The sequence below is a fragment of the Jatropha curcas genome, chromosome 11 (genome assembly GCF_041381405.1).
Source record: "Jatropha curcas cultivar XTBG-Jc1 chromosome 11, XTBG_Jcur_1.0, whole genome shotgun sequence".
In the NCBI taxonomy this organism is placed as follows: Eukaryota; Viridiplantae; Streptophyta; class Magnoliopsida; order Malpighiales; family Euphorbiaceae; genus Jatropha; species Jatropha curcas.
The window spans coordinates 12,615,669-12,639,871 of record NC_143161.1 but is presented as its reverse complement, the minus strand read 5'-3'; the positions used below and the strand labels follow the sequence as shown (position 1 = coordinate 12,639,871).

Genomic DNA, 24,203 nt, shown 5'->3' with positions numbered 1-24,203 from the left:
GTCAAAATGTTTGATTATAGTTCGATCAATTTTGGAAATTATTCTCTATATATCATTTAATTTTAATGGATAGTAACTAATAAGAAATGATAATGATAATGAGAAATAAAAATAGAAGATTAGGATGAAGACCTAATAGTTTGTATTCTGTAATGATTTTTTTGTATCTTTACAGTAAAGCTATGTACATCAATTTATACAAAGAGATGAAGACTTTCTATATACAATTTAAGGAAATATGTGGTGATTCCAATATTAACGGGATCCTATTCTTAATACATATTTATGATAAATATTTTATTCCTTAATACTCCCCCTCAAGTTGGAAGGTGAAGATCATGAACCCCCAACTTGTGTCGAAGTATCAGAAAACGTTCCTTGCCCAATGCTTTCGTAAAAATATCTGCGAGTTGATATTGTGTAGGCACATACGAAGGCTTTACAATCCCAGCTTGTAATTTTTCTTGCACGATGTGGCAGTCAATTTCAATGTGCTTTGTGCGCTCATGGAAAACTGGATTTGCTGCTATGTGCAAGGCCGCCTGATTGTCACAAAGGAGTGTAGTAGGCAAATCACATGGCACTTTCAAGTCTTGTAATATATATCGTAGCCAAACAATTTCCAAACATGTATTAGCCATCGCGCGATACTCGGCTTCTGCTGATGACCTTGACACATTTGCCTGCTTCTTTGATTTCCATGAAATAATAGAAGATCCAAGGAAAATGCAATACCCAGACACTGATCTTCGAGTTATTTGACAACCTCCCCAGTCTGAGTCACAATAAGCTTTCAGTGTAAGATTATTCTTTGATGGCAATAACAATCCTTGTCCTGGTGATCCTTTAATATACTTCAAGATGCGGATTGCTGCATCCCAATGAGGTCGCCGTGGGGCTTGCATATACTGGCTTAATGTTCTTACAGAAAACACTATGTCAGGCCGAGTTACCGTGAGATAAATTAACCGCCCTACAAGGCGCCTGTATTTGGTTGGGTCTTTTAACAATTCACCATCATCCGGTGTTAGCTTTAGATGTTGTTCCATTGGGAATTTATCTGGGCGAGCACCTGTGAGTCCCGCATCCTGTAAAATATCAAGTGCATATTTTCTCTGAGACATGTAAATGCCAACTTTGGAACGTGAAAATTCAATGCCTAAGAAATATTTCAAGTCTCCTAGATCCTTGATACGAAATTGTTTCAGTAGGCATTCTTTGAGGTGTTGCATTTCTTTGAGATCATTTCCTGTTAAAAGAATGTCATCCACATAAATCAAAATAGCAGTGAATGATGAGCCATGCTGTTTTGTGAATAAAGAATAGTCTGCTTTGGATTGCTGGTATCCTGCAGATTTAATCACATGGGAAAATGTCGAAAACCATGTCCGAGAGGCCTGTTTGAGACCATACAGAGATTTGTTGAGTCGACATACAATATTCTCCCCCTGTCGACGATGCCCTGGTGGCAATTCCATGTATATAATTTCGTGCAAGTTGCCATGTAAAAAAGCATTTTGCACGTCTAACTGGTGAAGGAACCAATTTCGAGCAGCTGCGACTGTAAGGAGACATCTGAGAGTTGAGTTTTGCTGTTGGAGAAAATGTTTCGCAATAATCGACACCTTCAATTTGAGTGTACCCTTTTGCGACAAGGCGCGCTTTATATCTTTCAATACTACCATCTGATTTGTATTTAATTTTATATACCCATTTGCAACCGATGGGTTTGTGCCCAGCAGGTAAAGATGTCAATGTCCATGTTTGATTTAATTGTAGGGCTGTGAGTTCTTCATCCATTGCTTGCTTCCATTTTGGATCAAGGATAGCTTGAGCATAAGTGCTAGGTTCTTTGGAGCCTGTAATATTAGCAAGATATGTACTATGTGTAGGAGAAAAACGAGAATTAGAAAGATAATTTTGAATGGGATACCTGGTTCCATTTGGCCATTCTTGGACAGCGGTTGAATGATTGGCTTGAGTTCCCACCACGTAATCTTGAAGCCATGAGGGTGGTTTAGTTGTGCGGCTAGAACGACGGACATTAGGTGTGGGTTCTGCTGGAATTTCTTGGGTAGAAGAAGGAAGTAGGGCAGTTGAATTTTCAGAGTCATTGTGAAGGGTTGAAATTTCTAGTCTTGGTTCTGGTATATCAATGTCAGAGGTGGGTAAAATTATTGGTGAAGGCGGTAATGGTTTTGGAGTAATCTGTTTGTAAAAGGGAAAAATATTTTCATGGAAAGTGACGTCTCTACTTGTGAAAAAAGTTCCATTGTCTATGTCAAAGAGCTTATACCCTTTTTGATTGTGTGGGTAACCAATGAAGACACATTGTCGAGCTCGGGGATCAAATTTTTGTTTGGGTGAGACAATGGTTGCGTAGCATAAACAACCGAAAACTTTTAGGTGAGATAGAGAAGGTGGCTGATTATATAGTAGCTCAAATGGGGATTTATTTTTTAGCAGAGGTGATGGCAATCGGTTAATTATATATGCTGCAGTTAAAACACATTCCCCCCAAAATTCTAATGGTAAATGAGATTGAAATAAGAGTGCTCGTGCTGTATTTAAAATATGTCTGTGCTTACGCTCTACTACTCCATTTTGTTGAGGAGTATAGACACAAGTACGTTGAAACTCAATACCATTTTTAAGAAAGAAATTGCGCATGGAAAGAAATTCTAACCCGTTGTCAACACGAACGGTTTTGATGGAAGTATTGAATTGATTTTGCGCAAAAGTGATGAAGGATTCTAAGAGGGATTGTGTTTCAGATTTGTGATTCATAAGGAACAACCATGTGCACCTAGTGTAGTCATCGACAATGGTGAGAAAAAAACGTTTTCCAAAATGAGTTGGTGTTTTATGAGGGCCCCATATATCACAATGCAAAAGATTGAATGGAGAACGAGTTTTTATTGTGCTTGATGGAAAGGGTAACCTTGTCTGTTTAGCTTTAGGACAGATATCACAACAATTATGATTGAGAATTAAATTTTTATTGATAGATAACAATGATGATGCAAGTTGCAAACGCGCCGGAGAAGGATGTCCGAGACGCTTGTGCCATAAATTAGAATCAGCAGAAATTTGAAAAGCATGTGCTTGGTTCTTTTGAGGGGATATGTAATACAAGCCTCCGTGTTGTTAACCCGAGCCAATCATCTTCCCCGTAGCCAAGTCCTGCAAAATGCAACCATGCAGAAAAAGAAGAACACAACAATTTAGTTCATTGGTTATCTTGCTAGCAGATATGAGATTAAGATTAAAGGAAGGTACACAAAGGACATTTTTGAGAGTGATATCGTTATTAAGTTCAATTGTGCCTGTAGATGTAATGGCAGCAGTTGAGCCTGTGGGCAGGTTAATATGTGGTATGGATGATGAAGAGGTCTGCGTTAAAGATTGTGTTTCTGATGTAACATGATCAGTGGATCCACTATCCAAAATCCATGGTTTAATAAAAGCATAATTAATGGATGAACTATAAGTGGACAGACCTGTAGCGTTTACAAATGCTTCACTTTTACTAGAATCATTGTTGATCAAGGCAACAGCTCTAGCCAATTGTTGTATTTGTTCAGCAGTGAGGCCTTGCACAAGATTCCCATTGGATTCATTGCTGCCATGTGGCATTCGAGAAGATTCTGCCATATTTGCTGACGGATAGGAACCTTTTAAATTCTTTTTGCTTCGTTGTGGTTGGCCATTACGTCCATTTGAGCTCCATGTCCCTTTCTTTATTCGACACCTATCTTCCGTGTGTCCGTCTTTATCGCAGTGTGTGCAATGATACTTCAAAGTTCGACATTCATCTATGGTATGACCAGATCTATTACAATGTTCACAGAACTTACTTTTCGATTGCTTCCAGTTGGAAGTTTGGCCTTGTACTGCTGCTGCAATTGAAAAGTTTTCCCCATGGTCTGAGTTCATCTGCTGCTGTGTTTCTTCTTGTACAACAAGGGAGTATGCTTGTCGAACATTAGGCAAGGGATTCATGACTAGAATGTTGGATCTTGTTGTTTTGAATGAGTCATTCAATCCCATGAGAAATTGCATTAACTTATCTTCTTCTTTCTCAATTTGATGCTCTTTAGTTTGATTGCAGACTATGGGTGAACGATATAATTCGATTTCATCCCAAAATGCCTTGAGTTTGATGTAGTATGAAGCCACTGACATCGTTCCTTGTGACATTGTTGCTATCGCCTTTTGAATTCGAAAAATAGCTGGTGCATTCTTTTGACCGAATTGGTCGCGGAGGTCTTCCCAAACTTGACGAGCTGTCTTTGCATGAACTGTTCGTGCTGCAATTTCTGGCTCAATGGAGTGACTTAACCATGTGAGGATCAAGGAATTATATTGATTCCATAATTCGAATTCGGACGGATTTTTTTCTGGTGATGGCATTTCCAGCGTGCCATCAACAAATCCAAGTTTCTTCTTTGCTCTGAGTGCGTGAATCATCGCTATTTTCCAGGATTGATAGTTGACACCATTTAATTTAGTTGATACCAACATGTGTCCTGGTTGGTCTGAATGATGAACATAATAAGGATTGGTTGAATCCATGGCAACCAACTTTGTGGATTCTTGCTCTGATACCATAATAAGAAATGATAATGATAATGAGAAATAAAAATAGAAGATTAGGATGAAGACCTAATAGTTTGTATTCTGTAATGGTTTTTTTGTATCTTTACAGTAAAGCTATGTACATCAATTTATACAAAGAGATGAAGACTTTCTATATACAATTTAAGGAAATATGTGGTGATTCCAATATTAACGGGATCCTATTCTTAATACATATTTATGATAAATATTTTATTCCTTAATAGTAACATAAGGTATATTAGGGAAAAAAAGTAAAAATTATATTATTTAAAATTTTTTAAATCTGTATGCAAGTCAAATCAGAACAAACATTATGAGATATAAGGGTATAAAATTTTGATTAATTTTACGATATTAATTTCTACAAGGACGACACAGAGAGTTAGACCCAAATTATTAAAATTTTAAATTTTCAGTTTGAAAATTTTTTTTAAAAAAATTTAGTTTTGTTTCCTACAATTAAATAGAATTATCTTTTGGCTCCTAATTATTTGGGTTGGGTGCGTCACTGAATTTCGAGTTTCATCAATTACAACAATAGGAATTTGCATAGAAAGAAAGAGTAAAAAATTTAATATAATTTGTGAATATTAGTTTAGGAAACCATCTTATTTCATTACATTAAAAAATCATTACTGTCATATGGAAGCCGAAGATGGAAACATAAGAAGATCTGATCAAGTTAAATTAAATGTCCACAACAAACCAATCAACTTCATTATTTTTATGGAAACTTATAAACATATTCCGCTATTACACCAAAATTAACTACTTTATTCCCATATTTTTTAAAATACAATACTTTTTATTATATTTTGATTCCGTCCAACTGTTATGTCCTTCTTGTTTTCGCCGAAAATCCCCCCGAAGGACCCGAAAACATCTTTTTTTTTTGTGATTTTTGGATAAAATATTTTTTATTTGGATATAGTGCCGATAAATCGGTCTTATAAACAATTTTGAGTCGCCACCCATTGTTTAGGCAATGGGACCGTTTTTATAAAAATGACTTCATTTTAAACCCAATTTTGTTTTAAGGCCAAATTATTTTAAAATACTGGTCAGGCACACCAATGTGATTCTGGGTAAGGGAATTGGGTACGCCGGCCCGATGGAAGCCGACGCCCGAAAAACCGGCCTCTATTATTAACCTATGATTTCTAATTTATTTTAGTTAGAAAAGCCAAATTATTTATTTATTTAAACCCAACCCAAATAAATCGGACCGAGTTCCTATTTGGAAAATTATTTAATCGTCCCAAACAAATCTAATTATCACATAACAATTATTCAATTTAAACCAATTAAATCAAAGCAATTCAACCAAATAAATAAAAGACCCGCTCTTGCCTTATGGTTCAAGGCGGGCGACAAACCAAATCAAAAATATTAAATGGAATAAATAAATAACCCGCTCTTGCCTTATGGTTCAAGGCGGGCGACAAACCGAATCCAAAAAATTATATAAACCGATTCAAAATTAAATACAAAAATTACAAAAATAAAATCACACATAATTATTATTTAACACTAAATATACAAATTATTATTAATAAACATGTAAATTAATTTTAAACATAAATAAATTTACAAACTTAATTCTAAGCATTATAATTATTTTTATTTTCTGAATATGCAAATTATTAATAAATCTACAAATTTAATTTTATTTTTTTATTTTAAACATAAATTGTAAAGTCCAAATAAATAAACACATGAAATAAATAAACACATAATTAAACCGGATCTAAAAATATATAAATCGAATGAAAAATTAAGTCCATAAACTAATAAAAATAAAACCATTCATAATTATTACTCAATATTTAACTCATATTTTAATTTTTTAATTTTAATTTTTGCATTCAACCAAAAAAATAATAAAATTCTTACGGATAAATATATAATCAGTATGATGAATAGTAATAAACAGTGCGTAAAAAGAATACAACTTAAATATAACTTAGGAAAATATAAAATGACCAAATATAAATAGACTATAATTTAAAGAAATATAAATTACTAAAAGCATAAAAATAATAAAAATACAAGAATATGTAAAAAAAATGTTAAGAAAATTACCTAGTACTCAGATTGAGGATTATGAATGGATCAAAAGTCTTTTTAATCTCCTAGAAGCTTTAAATCCAAGGATTTAAGTGAGTTTTCTTTATATTTATTTTTGCTATTTTCTCTTTTTTATATTTTTAATTCACCTAAATTTAATATCTAATAGCAATCTCTTTTCAAAATTAATTCATAAGAATTTTTGAAAAGAAATTTAAATATTATGAAGTGTAATAGAAATTATAGATTGTGTAGTGTAGAAGTGTGGTGTACAGTGCTGTAGCATTGCACTGTAGCAGTGCAGTACAAAACACTGTAGCAGTGCACTGTAGCAGATTTTTTTATTTTTTATTTTTTATTTTTTTAGGGGAACGCGTGCTACAGAAGGACAGCTACTGTAGCTACGCGTTTTTCCTCTTTTCTCTTTTTTTTTTATTTTTTTTATTTTTTATTTATTATTATTTTTTTTTATTTTTTAAGTTAGGGGAACGCGTGCTACAGTAGCACAGCTACTGTAGCTACGCGTTTTTCCTTTTTTCCTTTTTTTTTTTTTAATTTTATATTTTTATGCTGCACAGCTGCATCACACAGCTGCTGTGATGCAGCTGTGATGCAATTTTATTTTTATTTTTATTTTTTACTTTTATTTATTTATTTGTTTATTATTATTATTTTTGTTTAAATCCTTGGATTAAAAGACTTCTAGATGGTATTGACCCATTCATCCTCGTATCATCATTGGATCAGGCGGGGCATAAAAAACACGCATCAACAGTTTGCCCCCACACTTTAGCATTAATTGTATAAACGATTAATGTTAAAGTGATCCACTGACGCGCCTTCAATCTGGTAATCATCTTCAAAACTCGGTTTGATTGGCTTTGAAGACACCTCCGAAGCTCGGTCGGATTGGCTTGAAGGATTTTGGTTGGACTTGATCATCTGGTCACCTCCTTAGCTCAGTTTGATCGGCTTTGTCGGCTCCCGTTGAATCTGTGATCATCTCCAAAGTTCGGTTTGATTGGCTTTAGAGGATTTTGTCGAATTTGTGATCTCTCCAAAGCTCGGTTTGATTGGCTTTAAAGATACCTCCGAGGCTCGGTTTGATCGGCCTGAAGGCTCCAGTTTCAAGGTTTTGTTGAATTGACTTGAAAACATTTTCAAAAGAAAGAGCAATTTCTCTTCAGCTCGGCATAGTCGGCTTCTGAGAATGTTTGAAAAGAGACCAAAGCACGGTGTAGTCGGCTTGGTTGTTTACTTCCTCAGCTCGGCGTAGTCGGCTTCAGAGAGTTTGAAAAGAGACCAAAGCACGGTGTAGTCGGCTTGGTTGTTTACTTCCTCCGCTCGGCGTAGTTGGCTTCAGAGAGTTTAAAAAGAGACCAAAGCACAGCATAGTCGGCTTGGTTGTTTACTTCCTCAGCTCGGCGTAGTCGGCTTCAGAGAGTTTGAAAAGAGACCAAAGCACGGCATAGTCGGCTTGGTTGTTTACCTCTTTAGCTCGGTGTAGTCGGCTTCAGGGGATTTTGAAAAGAATCCAAAGCACGGTTTGATCGGCTTTGTTGTCCACCTCTTCAGCTCAGTTTGATCAGTTAGGGAGGATTTTGTTGTTGAAAAGACCTAAAGGCTCCAGTCGAACTACTTTAGCGTTCTAAGCATTGGCAGTCATCTGGCCACGTTCAAGGGTTCTGTCGAGAAGAGCAATTTCTCCTCAGCTCAGTTTAATCGGCTTCGGAGTTTTTAGTATGGAGAATGTCTTGATCAACTTCGCAATACACCATCACTGATCAAGAAAGGGACCCAGCTTCGCAATACATCATCACTGCTTGGTGGGACCTAACGGCTTTGAGAGACCATCACTAGTTGGTCATTGAGATTGTCCTGATTAGCTTCGCAATACATCATCACTAATCAGGAAAGGGATTGACTCGATCAACTTCGCAATACATCATCATTGATCGGGAGGAGAAAACTCAAACAGCATCATCACTGCTTGGTGGGACCTAACGGCTTCGAGAAACCATCACTGGTTGGTCATTAAGATGGTCCTGATCAGCTTCGCAATACATCATCACTAATCAGGAAAAGGATTGACTCGATCAGCTTCGCAATACATCATCACTAATCGAGATTTTGGTTGCCCTGGTCAACTTCGCAATACACCATCATTGACCGGGAAGAGAGTCCAAACAGCTTCGCAATACATCATCACTGTTCGGTCACTGAAATTGTCCTAATTAGCTTCGCAATACAGCATCACTAATCAGGATTTGAGTCAACTTCGAAATACACCATCATTGACTCGATCAAGGATTGACTCGATCCGCTTCGCAATACATCATCATGAACCGAGAAAAGGATCCAAACAACTTCGTAATACTCCATCACTGCTTGACCTGAAAACATTTTCAAAAGAAAAGAGCAATTTCTGTGTACAAACAGATCTTGCCTTTGTTAGATGTTGGAGCATCACATGCCCCCATGCATCATGAATTTTTTGACATTTGGAATTTTGCATCAGGACAAAAGATTTAATTTTTGCCCCCAGTCTGGAATTCCGTCTCGGGACCAAAAATATTATCTTTGAAGTATACCTTGAAAACTTTATTATCATTTTCATTTTTTTTCTTTTTTTTTTAAAAAAATTTTAGTTAATTTTCAGGTATACCCTTCCTAATGTGGTGTTGAAAGAAAACTTACCTGCTAGAGGGTAATTTGGTAGATTTGGTGATTTTGCCCCTTGTGTGGCGAGCCGCACACCGACTCCAAATTGATTGATTTTGATTTTTTTTTTGGGACTTTGTTTTATTCAGCTTTTTTAGGATACCACTTGTCCATGTGCTGCATCTCTGGATGTTTCCACCGCTACCCTTTTCTCTCTTTTTTTTTTTTTTTTTTGATTTTTTTTTTATTTGCTTTGTTCATGCACAGAGAAAACAAAACCACAAAAGGAGGCATACCACTCATTCACAAGAGTGGTCCACCTTGTTAACGCGGGCATAAATGGCCATCTACTTTATTCCAAAATGGATAAAAGGCCATAAAAATGAAAGCTAACCAAAGCCACAGAAATAAAAAGGAGGCATCCGACTCACCTGCGAGAGTGGTCCAGTTAATGCGGGCATAAATGCCCATCTACTGCAAGAGTGGTCCACCGCTTTATCTAGACGTCATTTGTCACCACCGAAAGCAAATGCCAGCCAGCTGGTGATGACCATCGGTGTTTGATGATCCAACCAAAGTGATGACTGCTGCAGCTGCTCTTTTTTTTGAAATTTTTTTTGAAATTTTATTATTATTATTTTTTTTTTCAATGAATAATTCCAGCAGTTTTCTCTTTATTGATTCTTGAAGACAATCAAAAGACAATAACAAAATCTTTTTTGAAATTATTTGCTGGATTAGCACTTGGGCTTGCCTTGGATTAAGAAATGAAAGCACATTAAAGTGGATTATTTAGCTAAGGACAAAAATTTACGCATTTTTTTGTTTTTTTTTTTTTTTTCAAATTGTATTCCTATAATCACTTTAAAATAACAACACGAGCAAACACAAAATGTATAAAAACAACAATAAAAACAACATGCAGTCATGCAAATCATATGAAAATAGCATAACAAAATTTGCCCGAGGCTATCAATTCCTCCACACTTAGTTCTTTGCTTGTCCCTAAGCAAAAACATTTTTTTTTTTGAACCCATGTTGATCATGTTTATTTTTGCTCGTTGATTTAGATTTCTTAAGTAATCTACCAAAGATAAGAGATTGAAGTGTTTATGAACCAAGTGGTATAAATGAATATGACATCTAAAATTTCAATATAGTTATATAAAATCTAGTCATTCAAAATATGAGGTAGGCAATCCTCCTTCCTTAGAATGTAGAATGGGAAGTATTTAGGACAATTTTGGCACACTATGTATTACTTCTTATCTCAAGGTATTTTTAGGTAACCTATTTCTTTTTCACAAAGTGGTTGCATTTTATGCTCCATACCACATTTTTCTTTTTTTTTATATGGAGAGGTGTGGGAATGTAAATAGTAAGTGGTTGCATTTTATGCTCCGTACCACTTCGTTTTAGAACAGATTTCTATTATTCCCTCCATCTTACTATTTTTTTTTTGTTTTTCAAAATACCCTCATCCTTTATTGACTTGAAACATACAAGTATTATGACTTTAGTTTCCCTTTCCTTCCTATTCTTCATTTAAGTTAGGATTCATGTTTCTCTAAAGTCAAAGATAAATTAAAGATTAATATTTGCAAAGAAATATTTTATATGTCATATCTTAATAACTAAGTTCATAAAAGCATTTAAATCTCTTAATCATGGTATATTATTCAAGACTTCTATCTCAACAAGCAAAATACGAACCAATCAACATGTAGAGACTAAAACATTGGACTAAGGCAAAGAAGTTGACCCTTTTTTTTTTTTTTGTCAAAGTTTTTTTTTTTATTATTATTTTTTGTCAATCGATTTTTTTTTATAAGTGAAATGAAATGAAAATATAGTTCTCTTCCACACTTGAAAGACACAATGTCTTCATCGTGGGAGAATACACGCATAAAATACAAAATGCACATGCATAAAACACACAAGAAATTAAAAAGAAATGAAAAACAAAGGACAGAAAATCCCTAGGCCTCCCGAACCTGAAGGTGACAGAGTAAAAAAGATTTTTTTATTTTTTTTTATTTTTTTATTTTTTTTATTTATTTTTTTTTTATTTTTTTTATTTTTTTGGAAATATCTCATCCACTTCCATTCCATGCATGCTTGGTTTGCCTGGATCGTGTGCAGTTGTTGTCCCATGTCAAAAACTGTGATATGCAAATTCTCCTGTGTTTGCTGTAAGGCATCTACTTCTCTTGTTTGAGAAGACGATGTGAATGGTGCTTTGCCTTTTTTCTGTCTTTGCACTTATATGCATGAAGAATATAGGCACATGGATGAGAAATGCAAATCTAATGTGCTAATGATCAGTATGGAAATAAGATCTTGTTTTATTATGATTGGACCTAAAATTCAGCATGAATAACATAGCAATTATTTACTTTGCACTAAAACATTTCTGGCATTATCTGTCGTCGACCATTCCTTTTGGATTTTACAGTCGGCTATTTTCTCTCAAGTCCCTAATTTTTGCCTTGGAATGAAAGAATTTCCAAGCGGAAAAATTTTTTTTGTGTCCTTACTTTTTGCCTTGGAACAAATGGTCCCAAGCAGGATCTTATTTTGATTAATTACAATTTTTTTTTTTTTTTGCAATCTCACGCTTATTTTCAAATAATGCGGGATATGTGAAAATTCAAAGGAATCTCAACCCCCCTTATAGCTCTCTTTTTTTTTAGGTATCAATTCACTATAAACGATTGCATTATATTATTCAAAACGAATTAGAGGTCCACTCTCAAAATTGAGGTCATACATCCATACTGAAAATTAGCTCTTATTAATGAATGGCTGAAACAAAAAGTATTACATGATGCATGAATGTCACAACATATGTACAATTTATATCATACAGGGGAACGGGAGTTGGGAAATGCATGCCTTCTAACCTTATTTCTCCCACACACGGATTCCATTGGTATAAATTTCGACATCTGTTTCCTAGGAATTGGTCTAATCTCGACAACCAACAGGGGGTTTTGAGATTGACGATATAAACTCTCGGAAATGAATGTGGCATAACAACAGCAAACAGAATCGGGTACACCTTAGGGGAAGTAACTAAGGTTTTTCAACTATATGCACTGGCTTTAGTCTTATTGGGCTTAACAAAGTCTGGGTTCCGCAAACAGGATTCAGGCTTTGTTGGGCCTACTCCTTTTGACGCACCTTTAAGGTACTAGGCTTGCGGTTGGTAGTAATGTTAATTCTCGGATGGATGCACCTAAATCGCATGGTTTAGGCTAGATCCACCGTCAAACTTAACACCAGTACCGAAGGGTAGCATGGGTAGAATGAGGTGAGAAGAGAGAAATGCGAATGAATGCAAAAATCCTATAAAGGAAAAGGAAAGCGAATAAACAAACAAGGACGATTAAAAATTTTCCAACGGCTTTCTAACCAAATTTATTTACAATTTTAGAAGACATAGGTTTTTAGAGTTAATTCCTAATCACAACCAACTAATTATTAAAAATAATCGGGGACTAGTGGTTGTATCCCCAGCAGAGTCGCCAATCTGTTTTCGCCGAAAATCCCCCCGAAGGACCCGAAAACATCCCTTTTTGTGGTTTTTGATGAAATGTTTTTATTTGGATGCGGTGCCGAAAAATCGTTCTTATAAACAATTTTGAGTCGCCACCCATTGTTTAGGCAATGGGACCGTTTTTATAAAAATGACTTCATTTTAAACCCAATTTAGTTTTAAGGCCAAATTATTTTAAAAAAGACTGGTCAGGCGAATCAATGCAATTCTGGGTAAGGGAATTGGGTACGTCGGCCCGTTGGAAGCCGACGCCCGGAAAAACCGGCCTCTATTAACCTATGATTTCTAATTTATTTTAGTTAGAAAAGCCAAATTATTTATTTATTTAAACCCAACCCAAATGAATCGGACCGAGTTCCTATTTGAAAAATTATTTAATCGTCCCAAACAAATCTAATTATCACATAGCAATCATTCAAATTAAAGCAATTAAATCAAAGCAATTAAACCAAATAAATAAAAAGACCCGCTCTTGCCTTATGGTTAAAGGCGGGTAACAAACCGAATCAAAAATATTAAATGGAATAAATAAATAACCCGCTCTTGCCTTATGGTTAAAGGCGGGCAACAAACCGAAGAATAAATCAAATAAATAAAAGACTTGCTCTTGCCTTATGGTTCAAGGCGGGCTACAAACCGAATCCAAAAATTATATAAATCGATTCAAAATTAAATAAAAAAAATTACAAAAGCAAAATCACATATAATTATCATTTAACACTAAATATACAGATTATTATTAATAAACATGCGAATTAATTTTAAACATAAATAAATTTACAAACTTAATTCTAAGCATTATAATTATTTTTATTTTCCGAATATGTAAATTATTAATGAATCTACAGATTTAATTTTATTTTAAACATAAATTATAAAATTCAAATAAATAAACACATAAAATAAATAAATACATAATTAAACCGGATCCAAAAAAATATATACAAAAATCGAACGAAAAATTAAATCCATAAACGAATAAAAATAAAACATACATAGTTATTACTTAATATTTAACTCATATTTTAATTTTAATTTTTTTTAATTTTTTATTTTAATTTCATTTTTTACATTCAACCACAAAATAATAAAATTTATATGGATAAATATATTAATCAGTATGATGAATAGTAATAAACAGTGCGTAAAAAGAATACAACTTAAATATAACTTAAGAAAATATAAAATGACCAAATATAAATAGACAATAATTTAAAGAAACATAAATTAATAAAAGCATAAAAATAATAAAAATACAAAAATGTAAAAAAAATGTTAAGAAAATTACCTGATACTCAGATTGAGGGTTGTGAATGGATCAAATGTCTTTTTTATCTCCTAAAAGCTTTAAATCCAAGGATTTAAGTGATTTTTTTTATATTTATTTTTTGTTATTTTCTCTCTTTTTATATTTTAATTCACCTAAAATTAATATCTAATAGCAATTTCTCTTCAAAATTAATTCATAAGAATTTTTTAGGAGAGAAATTTGAATATTATGAAATATAGTAAAAATTATAGATTATAATTTTTTTAGTAGTATAGTGTTGAGAGAGATAGAGGGCGAGAGAGAGTGGGCGAGAGAGTTGAGAGAGTGTGTTATTATAGGGGTTGGGACACTATAGCAGTGTAGTACAAAGCACTGTAGCAGTGTAGTACAAAACACTGTATCAGTGCTGTAACAGTGCACTGCTACAGTGTTTTGTACTACACTGCTACAGTGCAATGCTACAGCACTGCTACAGTGCTTTGTACTACACTGCTACAGTGTCCCAACCCCTATAATAACACACTCTCTCAACTCTCTCGCCCACTCTCTCTCGCCCTCTATCTCTCTCAACACTATACTACTAAAAAAATTATAATCTATAATTTTTACTATATTTCATAATATTCAAATTTCTCTCCTAAAAAATTCTTATGAATTAATTTTGAAGAGAAATTGCTATTAGATATTAATTTTAGGTGAATTAAAATATAAAAAGAGAAAAAATAACAAAAAATAAATATAAAAAAAATCACTTAAATCCTTGGATTTAAAGCTTTTAGGAGATAAAAAAGACATTTGATCCATTCACAACCCTCAATCTGAGTATCAGGTAATTTTCTTAACATTTTTTTTACATTCTTGTATTTTTATTATTTTTATGCTTTTATTAATTTATGTTTCTTTAAATTATTGTCTATTTATATTTGGTCATTTTATATTTTCTTAAGTTATATTTAAGTTGTATTCTTTTTACGCACTGTTTATTACTATTCATCATACTGATTAATATATTTATCCGTATAAATTTTATTATTTTGTGGTTGAATGTAAAAAATGAAATTAAAATAAAAAATTAAAAAAAATTAAAATTAAAATATGAGTTAAATATTAAGTAATAACTATGTATGTTTTATTTTTATTCGTTTATGGATTTAATTTTTCGTTCGATTTTTGTATATATTTTTTTGGATCCGGTTTAATTATGTATTTATTTATTTTATGTGTTTATTTATTTGAATTTTATAATTTATGTTTAAAATAAAATTAAATCTGTAGATTCATTAATAATTTACATATTCGGAAAATAAAAATAATTATAATGCTTAGAATTAAGTTTGTAAATTTATTTATGTTTAAAATTAATTCGCATGTTTATTAATAATAATCTGTATATTTAGTGTTAAATGATAATTATATGTGATTTTGCATTTGTAATTTTTTTTATTTAATTTTGAATCGATTTATATAATTTTTGGATTCGGTTTGTCGCCCGCCTTGAACCATAAGGCAAGAGCAGGTCTTTTATTTATTTGATTTATTCTTCGGTTTGTTGCCCGCCTTTAACCATAAGGCAAGAGCGGGTTATTTATTTATTCCATTTAATATTTTTGATTCGGTTTGTTACCCGCCTTTAACCATAAGGCAAGAGCGGGTCTTTTTATTTATTTGGTTTAATTGCTTTGATTTAATTGCTTTAATTTGAATGATTGCTATGTGATAATTAGATTTGTTTGGGACGATTAAATAATTTTTCAAATAGGAACTCGGTCCGATTCATTTGGGTTGGGTTTAAATAAATAAATAATTTGACTTTTCTAACTAAAATAAATTAGAAATCATAGGTTAATAGAGGCCGGTTTTTCCGAGCGTCGGCTTCCAACTGGCCGACGTACCCAATTCCCTTACCCAGAATTGCATTGATGCGCCTGACCAGTCTTTTTTAAAATAATTTGGCCTTAAAACTAAATTGGGTTTAAAATGAAGTCATTTTTATAAAAACAGTCCCATTGCCTAAACAATGGGTGGCGACTCAAAATTGTTTATAAGACCGATTTTTCGGCACCGCATCCAAATAAAAACATTTCATCAAAAACCACAAAAAGGGATGTTTTCGGGTCCTTCGGGGGGATTTTCGGCGAAAATTTTCGCCGAAAATCCCCCCGAAGGACCCGAAAACATCTTTTTTTTTGTGGTTTTTGGATAAAATATTTTTTATTTGGATATGGTGCCGATAAATCGGTCTTATAAACAATTTTGAGTCGCCACCCATTGTTTAGGCAATGGGACCGTTTTTATAAAAATGACTTCATTTTAAACCCAATTTTGTTTTAAGGCCAAATTATTTTAAAATACTGGTCAGGCACACCAATGTGATTCTGGGTAAGGGAATTGGGTACGCCGGCCCGTTGGAAGCCGACGCCCGAAAAACCGGCCTCTATTATTAACCTATGATTTCTAATTTATTTTAGTTAGAAAAGCCAAATTATTTATTTATTTAAACCCAATCCAAATAAATCGGACCGAGTTCCTATTTGGAAAATTATTTAATCGTCCCAAACAAATCTAATTATCACATAACAATTATTCAATTTAAACCAATTAAATCAAAGCAATTCAACCAAATAAATAAAAGACCCGCTCTTGCCTTATGGTTCAAGGCGGGCGACAAACCAAATCAAAAATATTAAATGGAATAAATAAATAACCCGCTCTTGCCTTATGGTTCAAGGCGGCGACAAACCGAATCCAAAAAATTATATAAACCGATTCAAAATTAAATACAAAAATTACAAAAATAAAATCACACATAATTATTATTTAACACTAAATATACAAATTATTATTAATAAACATGTAAATTAATTTTAAACATAAATAAATTTACAAACTTAATTCTAAGCATTATAATTATTTTTATTTTCTGAATATGCAAATTATTAATAAATCTACAAATTTAATTTTATTTTTTATTTTAAACATAAATTGTAAAGTCCAAATAAATAAACACATGAAATAAATAAACACATAATTAAACCGGATCTAAAAATATATAAATCGAATGAAAAATTAAGTCCATAAACTAATAAAAATAAAACCATTCATAATTATTACTCAATATTTAACTCATATTTTAATTTTTTAATTTTAATTTTTGCATTCAACCAAAAAAATAATAAAATTCTTACGGATAAATATATAATCAGTATGATGAATAGTAATAAACAGTGCGTAAAAAGAATACAACTTAAATATAACTTAGGAAAATATAAAATGACCAAATATAAATAGACTATAATTTAAAGAAATATAAATTACTAAAAGCATAAAAATAATAAAAATACAAGAATATGTAAAAAAATGTTAAGAAAATTACCTGATACTCAGATTGAGGATTATGAATGGATCAAAAGTCTTTTTAATCTCCTAGAAGCTTTAAATCCAAGGATTTAAGTGAGTTTCTTTATATTTATTTTTGCTATTTTCTCTTTTTTATATTTTTAATTCACCTAAAATTAATATCTAATAGCAATCTCTTTTCAAAATTAATTCATAAGAATTTTTGAAAAGAAATTTAAGTATTATGAAGTGTAATAGAAATTATAGATTGTAGATTGTGTAGTGTAGAAGTGTGGTGTAGAAGTGTAGTGTGTGAAAATTGTGAGAGAGAGGGTTATTTATAGAGGTTGGGACACTGTAGCAGTGTAGTACAAAGCACTGTAGCAGTGTAGTACAAAAGCATTGTAGCAGTGCTGTAGCATTGCACTGTAGCAGTGCAGTACAAAACACCGTAGCAGTGCACTGTAGCAGATTTTTTTATTTTTTATTTTTTATTTTTTTTAGGGGAACGCGTGCTACAGAAGGACAGCTACTGTAGCTACGCGTTTTTCCTCTTTTCTCTTTTTTTTTTTATTTTTTATTTATTATTATTATTTTTTTTATTTTTTAAGTTAGGGGAACGCGTGCTACAGTAGCACAGCTACTGTAGCTACGCGTTTTTCCTTTTTTCCTTTTTTTTTTTTTTAATTTTATATTTTTATGCTGCACAGCTGCATCACACAGCTGCTGTGATGCAATTTTATTTTTATTTTTATTTTTTACTTTTATTTATTTATTTGTTTATTATTATTATTTTTGTTTAAATCCTTGGATTAAAAGACTTCTAGATGGTATTGACCCATTCATCCTCGTATCATCATTGGATCAGGCGGGGCATAAAAAACACGCGTCAACACTTCTGTCAATATTTTAGATTTTTACTATTAAATTTAAAGGAAAAGACCGATATACTCTTGTGTTCTTTCCCTTTCTTCTTTTCTTTCTCTCTCCCCTCTGCCACCGAAACCACCTTGACATTCTGGAGCTAACAATGGTGAAAATGTTGTTGCCGATGGGCTTTTGTTTGGGTTTTCGTACGATTGCTTTAGGCAATTAATTAATTACAGCTTTTTCATGTTTTTGAATAAAGTGTAATCAATTCTTTTTGCGAATTTAATGAGGGTTTTGGATAGACAGGTTGAGGGATTATGTTTTATGATAATATGAATCTTCTGTTTTGTTTCTATCAATTGCTACTTCAAATATGGTGGCCGCTTCACTTGCCAAACGGGTTAGTTTCTTGACACTTGGTGTTTACAATTTAATTTTAAAGAGATTTTCCTATTGAATTTGGATTTTTGTGGTAGAAAATGCAAATTTAATAGGGAGTTATAAGTATTTGTATCCTTCATAAGCTTTTAATGAAAAAAATAAAAAATATTGACAAAAGGACAGAATAATTGGATGGAATCAAATTAAAAAATATAGGGACAAAATAGTTAATTTTGACATAATATGGGGACACTTTATAATTTTTTCTTATTCCTATATACACAATGATAAAAATGATTGAATATAGGAATGAAGGAATAAGGTCAATTTAGCCTCTGAGTCTGTTTAGCAAGATAAAAAATGTCATATTTGACTATTTTGGCCACTTTAACTCTTGAACCTTTCAAATAATTAAAAAGATCAGATTTAAGATTTTAAGTCAATTTATGTATTAAACTTGTTTAAAATGATTAAAAAGATCAAGTTTAATATTTTGGGTTAATTTAGCTATTGATTCTTCATTGTATTATAGACATTTAAGATTATAGTTAAGATCGAGTTGTATAATTTATCAAAAAATTAATTAAATATGAAATAAAGGAAAATCATATATGAAGTATGTTATATCCTCTTTATCTTAACCGATGATTTTGAGTTTATATAATATATAATTTGGACATTTTGAAAATTGATATGTAATCCATGTATTTCTCATGTTGAACATATTAAAGTAATACTGCATGTGTAAATTTATTGTGTTAGAAAAATGACACTTTTATGGATTTAAACTTCAATTCAAAAGTGTTAAAAGTTTGAAATGATGTATTTAGTAAAAAAAAAAAAAAAAGGAAAAGTCAATCCTATGAAATTGAATCAATTCATTAATTTGTAAAAATTTTAAAATAAGTTCAGGAATTAGATTGGCCTAAAAAATTAAATCTGACATTTTTAATTATTTTAAACAAATTCAATGGTTAAATTGGCCTAAAAGGTCAAATTTGACCTGATCTCACTAAACAAGTTTATGGGCCAAATTGACTTTTATTTCTAGGAATGAAAGACCAATTTAACACCTAAATTTATTAAGAAAGATTAAAAAAATTATAGTTAATCATTTTAGCTAATCGAATCTCTAAATTTATTTTAAAAAGATTTAAATGTCAATTTTAATCTTTTTTCAGCCAATTTAACTTTAAAAATTGTTTTGATTTTTTGAAATTGATGAATTAATTCAATTCAATAAGATTAATTTTTGTCATTTTTTATTCTATACTGAAAACACTCAAATCAAACTTTTTCAACACTTCTAAAGAGACTTTTAAAATCCATAAAATGCATTATTCCTTTCGACATAGTAAATTCACAAAACAGGTAGTATAACTTTAATTTGTTCACAAAACATATAGAAAGTTTCTCTATATAAAGAGAACAGAGATAGTAATTTCTCTGTTAATAAATATAAAATATTTTTAGAAAATTAATTATTTAGTCCTTTAGGTTTGACGAAATTATTTTAGTCATTGCGTTTTAGACAAATATCCAGAGCCTACACGACATTTGCATCTGTTAACCTAAGTAGTCCCTCTGTCCAATTTGTAGGGTATTTTCTGTTAAATCAAGGTGAAAATACTCAAATGCCTTAATATCTCTTCTAAGCAGTGTTCTGAGAATCGGACCGGTTAGTGAACCGGTGAAGGTAGGAGTTCACTAAATCAAAAGGTTTGATTGGATTCAATACGGTTCAACTGATTTTTTATATATAATATTTTTAGATATATTTATTAAATAAAATTAAAAGTATAGGTTAAAAACAACTTTGATATCAAATAGAAAATAGTTCAAATTTGGCTTTTACAAAAAGAATAAGAAATTAATAAATAATTTTAAACAAAAAGAATAAAATATGACTAAATTTAATACTAAAATACATTAATTAGTTACAATAAGTTATGTTATATTTTTCACATGTCTTTAAAATTAGGCAATTTAATTATTTTAATTAATATATTAGGACTTTGGGTTTCGAAAAAAATAGGTCCAAAAACTAAAAAATTAGTAGGCCCAGGCCCAAATTTTAAAAAAGTCAACATTTTATAAGAAAAATTCGGAATCGAACTGATTTTATAAGAAAAATCCTTATTTATTTGATATGTTTCATTAAGTTGATTTTTAGCAAATTTAAATTGAAAAGTTGCCATCCTTAAATTGTCCATGAATTGAAGAGAAAACAATGGAATTACAAAAACCAAGCTTTCATCGGCTCTAGTAGCAGCAAAGAAAGAAAAGAAACCGAAATAATGGTTTGCAGTGTCCTTATTTATTTTTCTTTTTCTAAGGAATTTTTTAGTTTTCTTCTTATTTTTCTACATTTTGAGTGGATATTTCCTAAATTTAAAAACTAACAATAAAAATTTTGAAGTGTTATATTCATATTAGAATTCAATTTGAAAATCGAGTTTAACAAATTCAAATTTAATCTACTTGCTTTTAAACTTTAATCATATTATATTCATATTAGAATTCTATTTGAAAATCGAATTTAATAAATTCAAATTTAATCTACTTACTTTTAAATATAATTACATTTAAATAATTACAATTTTTAAAATTTTTCTTATCTATATCTATATAAATATATCTACCTCTTGTATATTTATACTGATTTTGTTTTTCAAGCGTCCCACTCTCCTACTCTCCAATCAAAGTTTGTATATAATATGTTAAGTTTGTATATAATCTGTATTTGTTAGATTAGGTTTTGCATTATATGTGTTTATTAGGTTTAGGTTTTATGACGTTTAATAAAAATTGTTGGAGTTGAAGATGTTTGATGTTGTGTTTGATTAGTGGTAGATGCTTTGCATTTAATTTATGAATGCAATGTGGTATGTTTATAACAACAATATGAAGATTATTGAAAAGCTATTGATCGAACAACAAGTGCTGAGGTTGAAGAATCCTCTCTTCAAATAAAAATAAGTTTCTTTAGCCTCTTCATTTTTCAAAGAGAGACAAATTTATCATTGCATGGAGACAAGAAACTTCCATTTTTCATCTTTAGCCTATTCTTTTTTTTTTTTCTTTTTTCTTTTTTGCATCTAAATAAAACATCCTATTTTTTACCACACGAAAAAGATAATTATATTTGATAGAAAATAAATATTATATCTCAATATTTGACATACTAGTGATTATTTTACATTTAAAACTCAAATTTAAATTCACAATCTATTTCAATTTCACAATTACAATCATCCAAATAGAATAAATAAGAGATGAGTGTGTTATACGTTTTTTCCTTTAAACACTCAACATTTTTTAGATCTAAGATAATTTGATTTTTAAAAATAAAATAAATAGAACTAATATTATAATTTTTATTCAAAAATCAAAAACTTTTAAAAAATAATAACATAATTCAATAATAATATTTATTTAAAAAATTTTAAACCATTCCACATACTCTCATATTGACAGACTTATTTATAACAATTGCACCCTAAAATAACTTAATCCCTCTCAGACACTCCAATTTTAAAATTGCATAGAAGTTGCACCTTAATTACAAATTTGGTCATAATTGACATTAAAATATAATAAGGCGGGACCCACTGAAGTTAACTAAACCAAACTTTGGTTTGTTTTAAACGGCACGGTCTAGTTTTTCTAACCCAAAGGCCAACCCTCTCTTCTTCAACGATTCCTCTCCCTCTCCTCCATAGCTCTTCTTCGTGATTAGGAGTTTGAACCTGGAGGCAATACATGAAAATCTGCAACTAAACGTTCACATCTTAAACCCCATTAGCTAAAATCATTACCATTAACAACATTACCTTTAGCTGCTCTTGAATTTATTCCTCCGTCGCATATCACTATTTTGCCTTTAACAAGTTTAGGATCTAAATAACCTTCTAAACATAATTAACTAGAGTAACCATCTACCTTCACTACGAGAATAAATTAGAGGGAAAATAATTAACTTGTCTCTGAGATTTGACTAAACTAACTAAATCTTTCCTGCAGTTTGGTAATATTAATTAATAGTCTCTAATTTACATCCGTGAAATCACTTTGTTCTTCCGTCTATTTTCTTCAGATTTTTCCGTTAAAACCTTAAAAAAAAAACTAAAATATCCTGACACTTCGGAAGAGAAAATAATTAATTCGTCTCTGAGGTTTGATCAAATTAATTAAGTCATCCCTGTAGTTTAACAATATTAATTAATAATCCTGAGGTTTACCCCTGTCAAACCATTTGGTCATTCCGTCTATTTTTTCCAGATTTTTTCATTAAAACCTTAAAAAAAAGACTAAAATACATGAGATTTAATAAGAAAAAGATTAAACTAACTTAGTTTAGAATTTTCATTTGTCGTGAAGGGAAAACGAAGAGTCAGGGTATACATTGATTATTTGATATTTACCCCCAAAAAAAAAAAAAATGATCAACATAATGTGTCACTTTACTGTTTTGAGCCGCTCGCAAAAAGATGAAAAAAAGAAAAATATACATCGAGTTAATTTCAATAAAAATAATAGGCATTTAATTTTAGATATCAACATTCAAGAGAACAAGTTATTTTACATATTCCATTACAAACTACAACTAATGAAACGAAGATAGGACCATAGGAATAGTAAGAATATTTTAGGAAAACAAAACATTGTTTTTGCAAAATTTCAGTTATAAATTTGTTAAGACTTAACTGTCATTCCGTTATAAAGCAAATAACCTAAGTTAGTTTAGTATTTTTCTTCTTAAGTATAACGATACTTTAGTCTTTTTTTAAGGTTTTAACAGAAAAATCAAGAGAAAATAAACAGAATGATCAAATGATTTAACGGAAGTAAACCTCAAGTATCATTAATTAATATTGTTAAACTACATGGATGACTTAGTTAGTTTGGTTAAACCTCAGGGACGAATTAATTATTTTCTCTTCTTATGTGTTAGGGTATTTTAATTTTTTTAAAAAGTTTTAATGGAAAAATCTGGAGAAAATGGATGGAGGTAAACTAGGGACCACTAATTGATATTGCCAAACTGGAATAATGATTTAATTAGTTTGGTCAAAACTGAATTAATTATTTTCCTTAAATTACGGGATACAATTTACCTGGAGTCCTGGCCCACCATAAACACTCATACCAGGAATCACTTTTCCATTTCCAAGCTTCACATTAGCGGGAAAATCCCTATCAAGGGTTCCAGCGCCAACTGTTGTAACGCAAGGTGCTATTTTGGTTACTGTAAGGCCATTAGGGCCGCCATTACCAGCAGAGGCAGAGACAAAGGCTCCCCGATCTATGGCTCCAGAAGAACCAATAGCAATGGACTCTAAATAATATGGAATCATCGGCTTGCGGAGACGGGTTAAACTTCTCCTATTCCTGAACGGTGCGTTTTAGTTAACCTATCCAAGGTGGGTTAATTAACTC

General features: G+C 31.3%; 1 protein-coding gene across 1 annotated transcript; it reads right to left on the bottom strand.

Annotated features, from left to right (window-relative positions):
* Positions 1-317: 317 nt before the first annotated feature.
* On the bottom strand, positions 318-24,121 carry LOC149492596 (uncharacterized). The gene is made up of 7 exons (XM_089715882.1): positions 23,914-24,121; positions 4,311-4,601; positions 3,280-4,193; positions 1,626-2,208; positions 1,477-1,561; positions 1,016-1,395; positions 318-766 (listed from the first exon to the last, which is right to left on the bottom strand). The coding sequence occupies exons 1-7, from the start codon at positions 24,119-24,121 to the stop codon at positions 318-320; spliced, it is 2,910 nt and encodes a 969-aa protein (XP_089572008.1).
* Between the last annotated feature and the right edge of the window lie 82 nt (positions 24,122-24,203).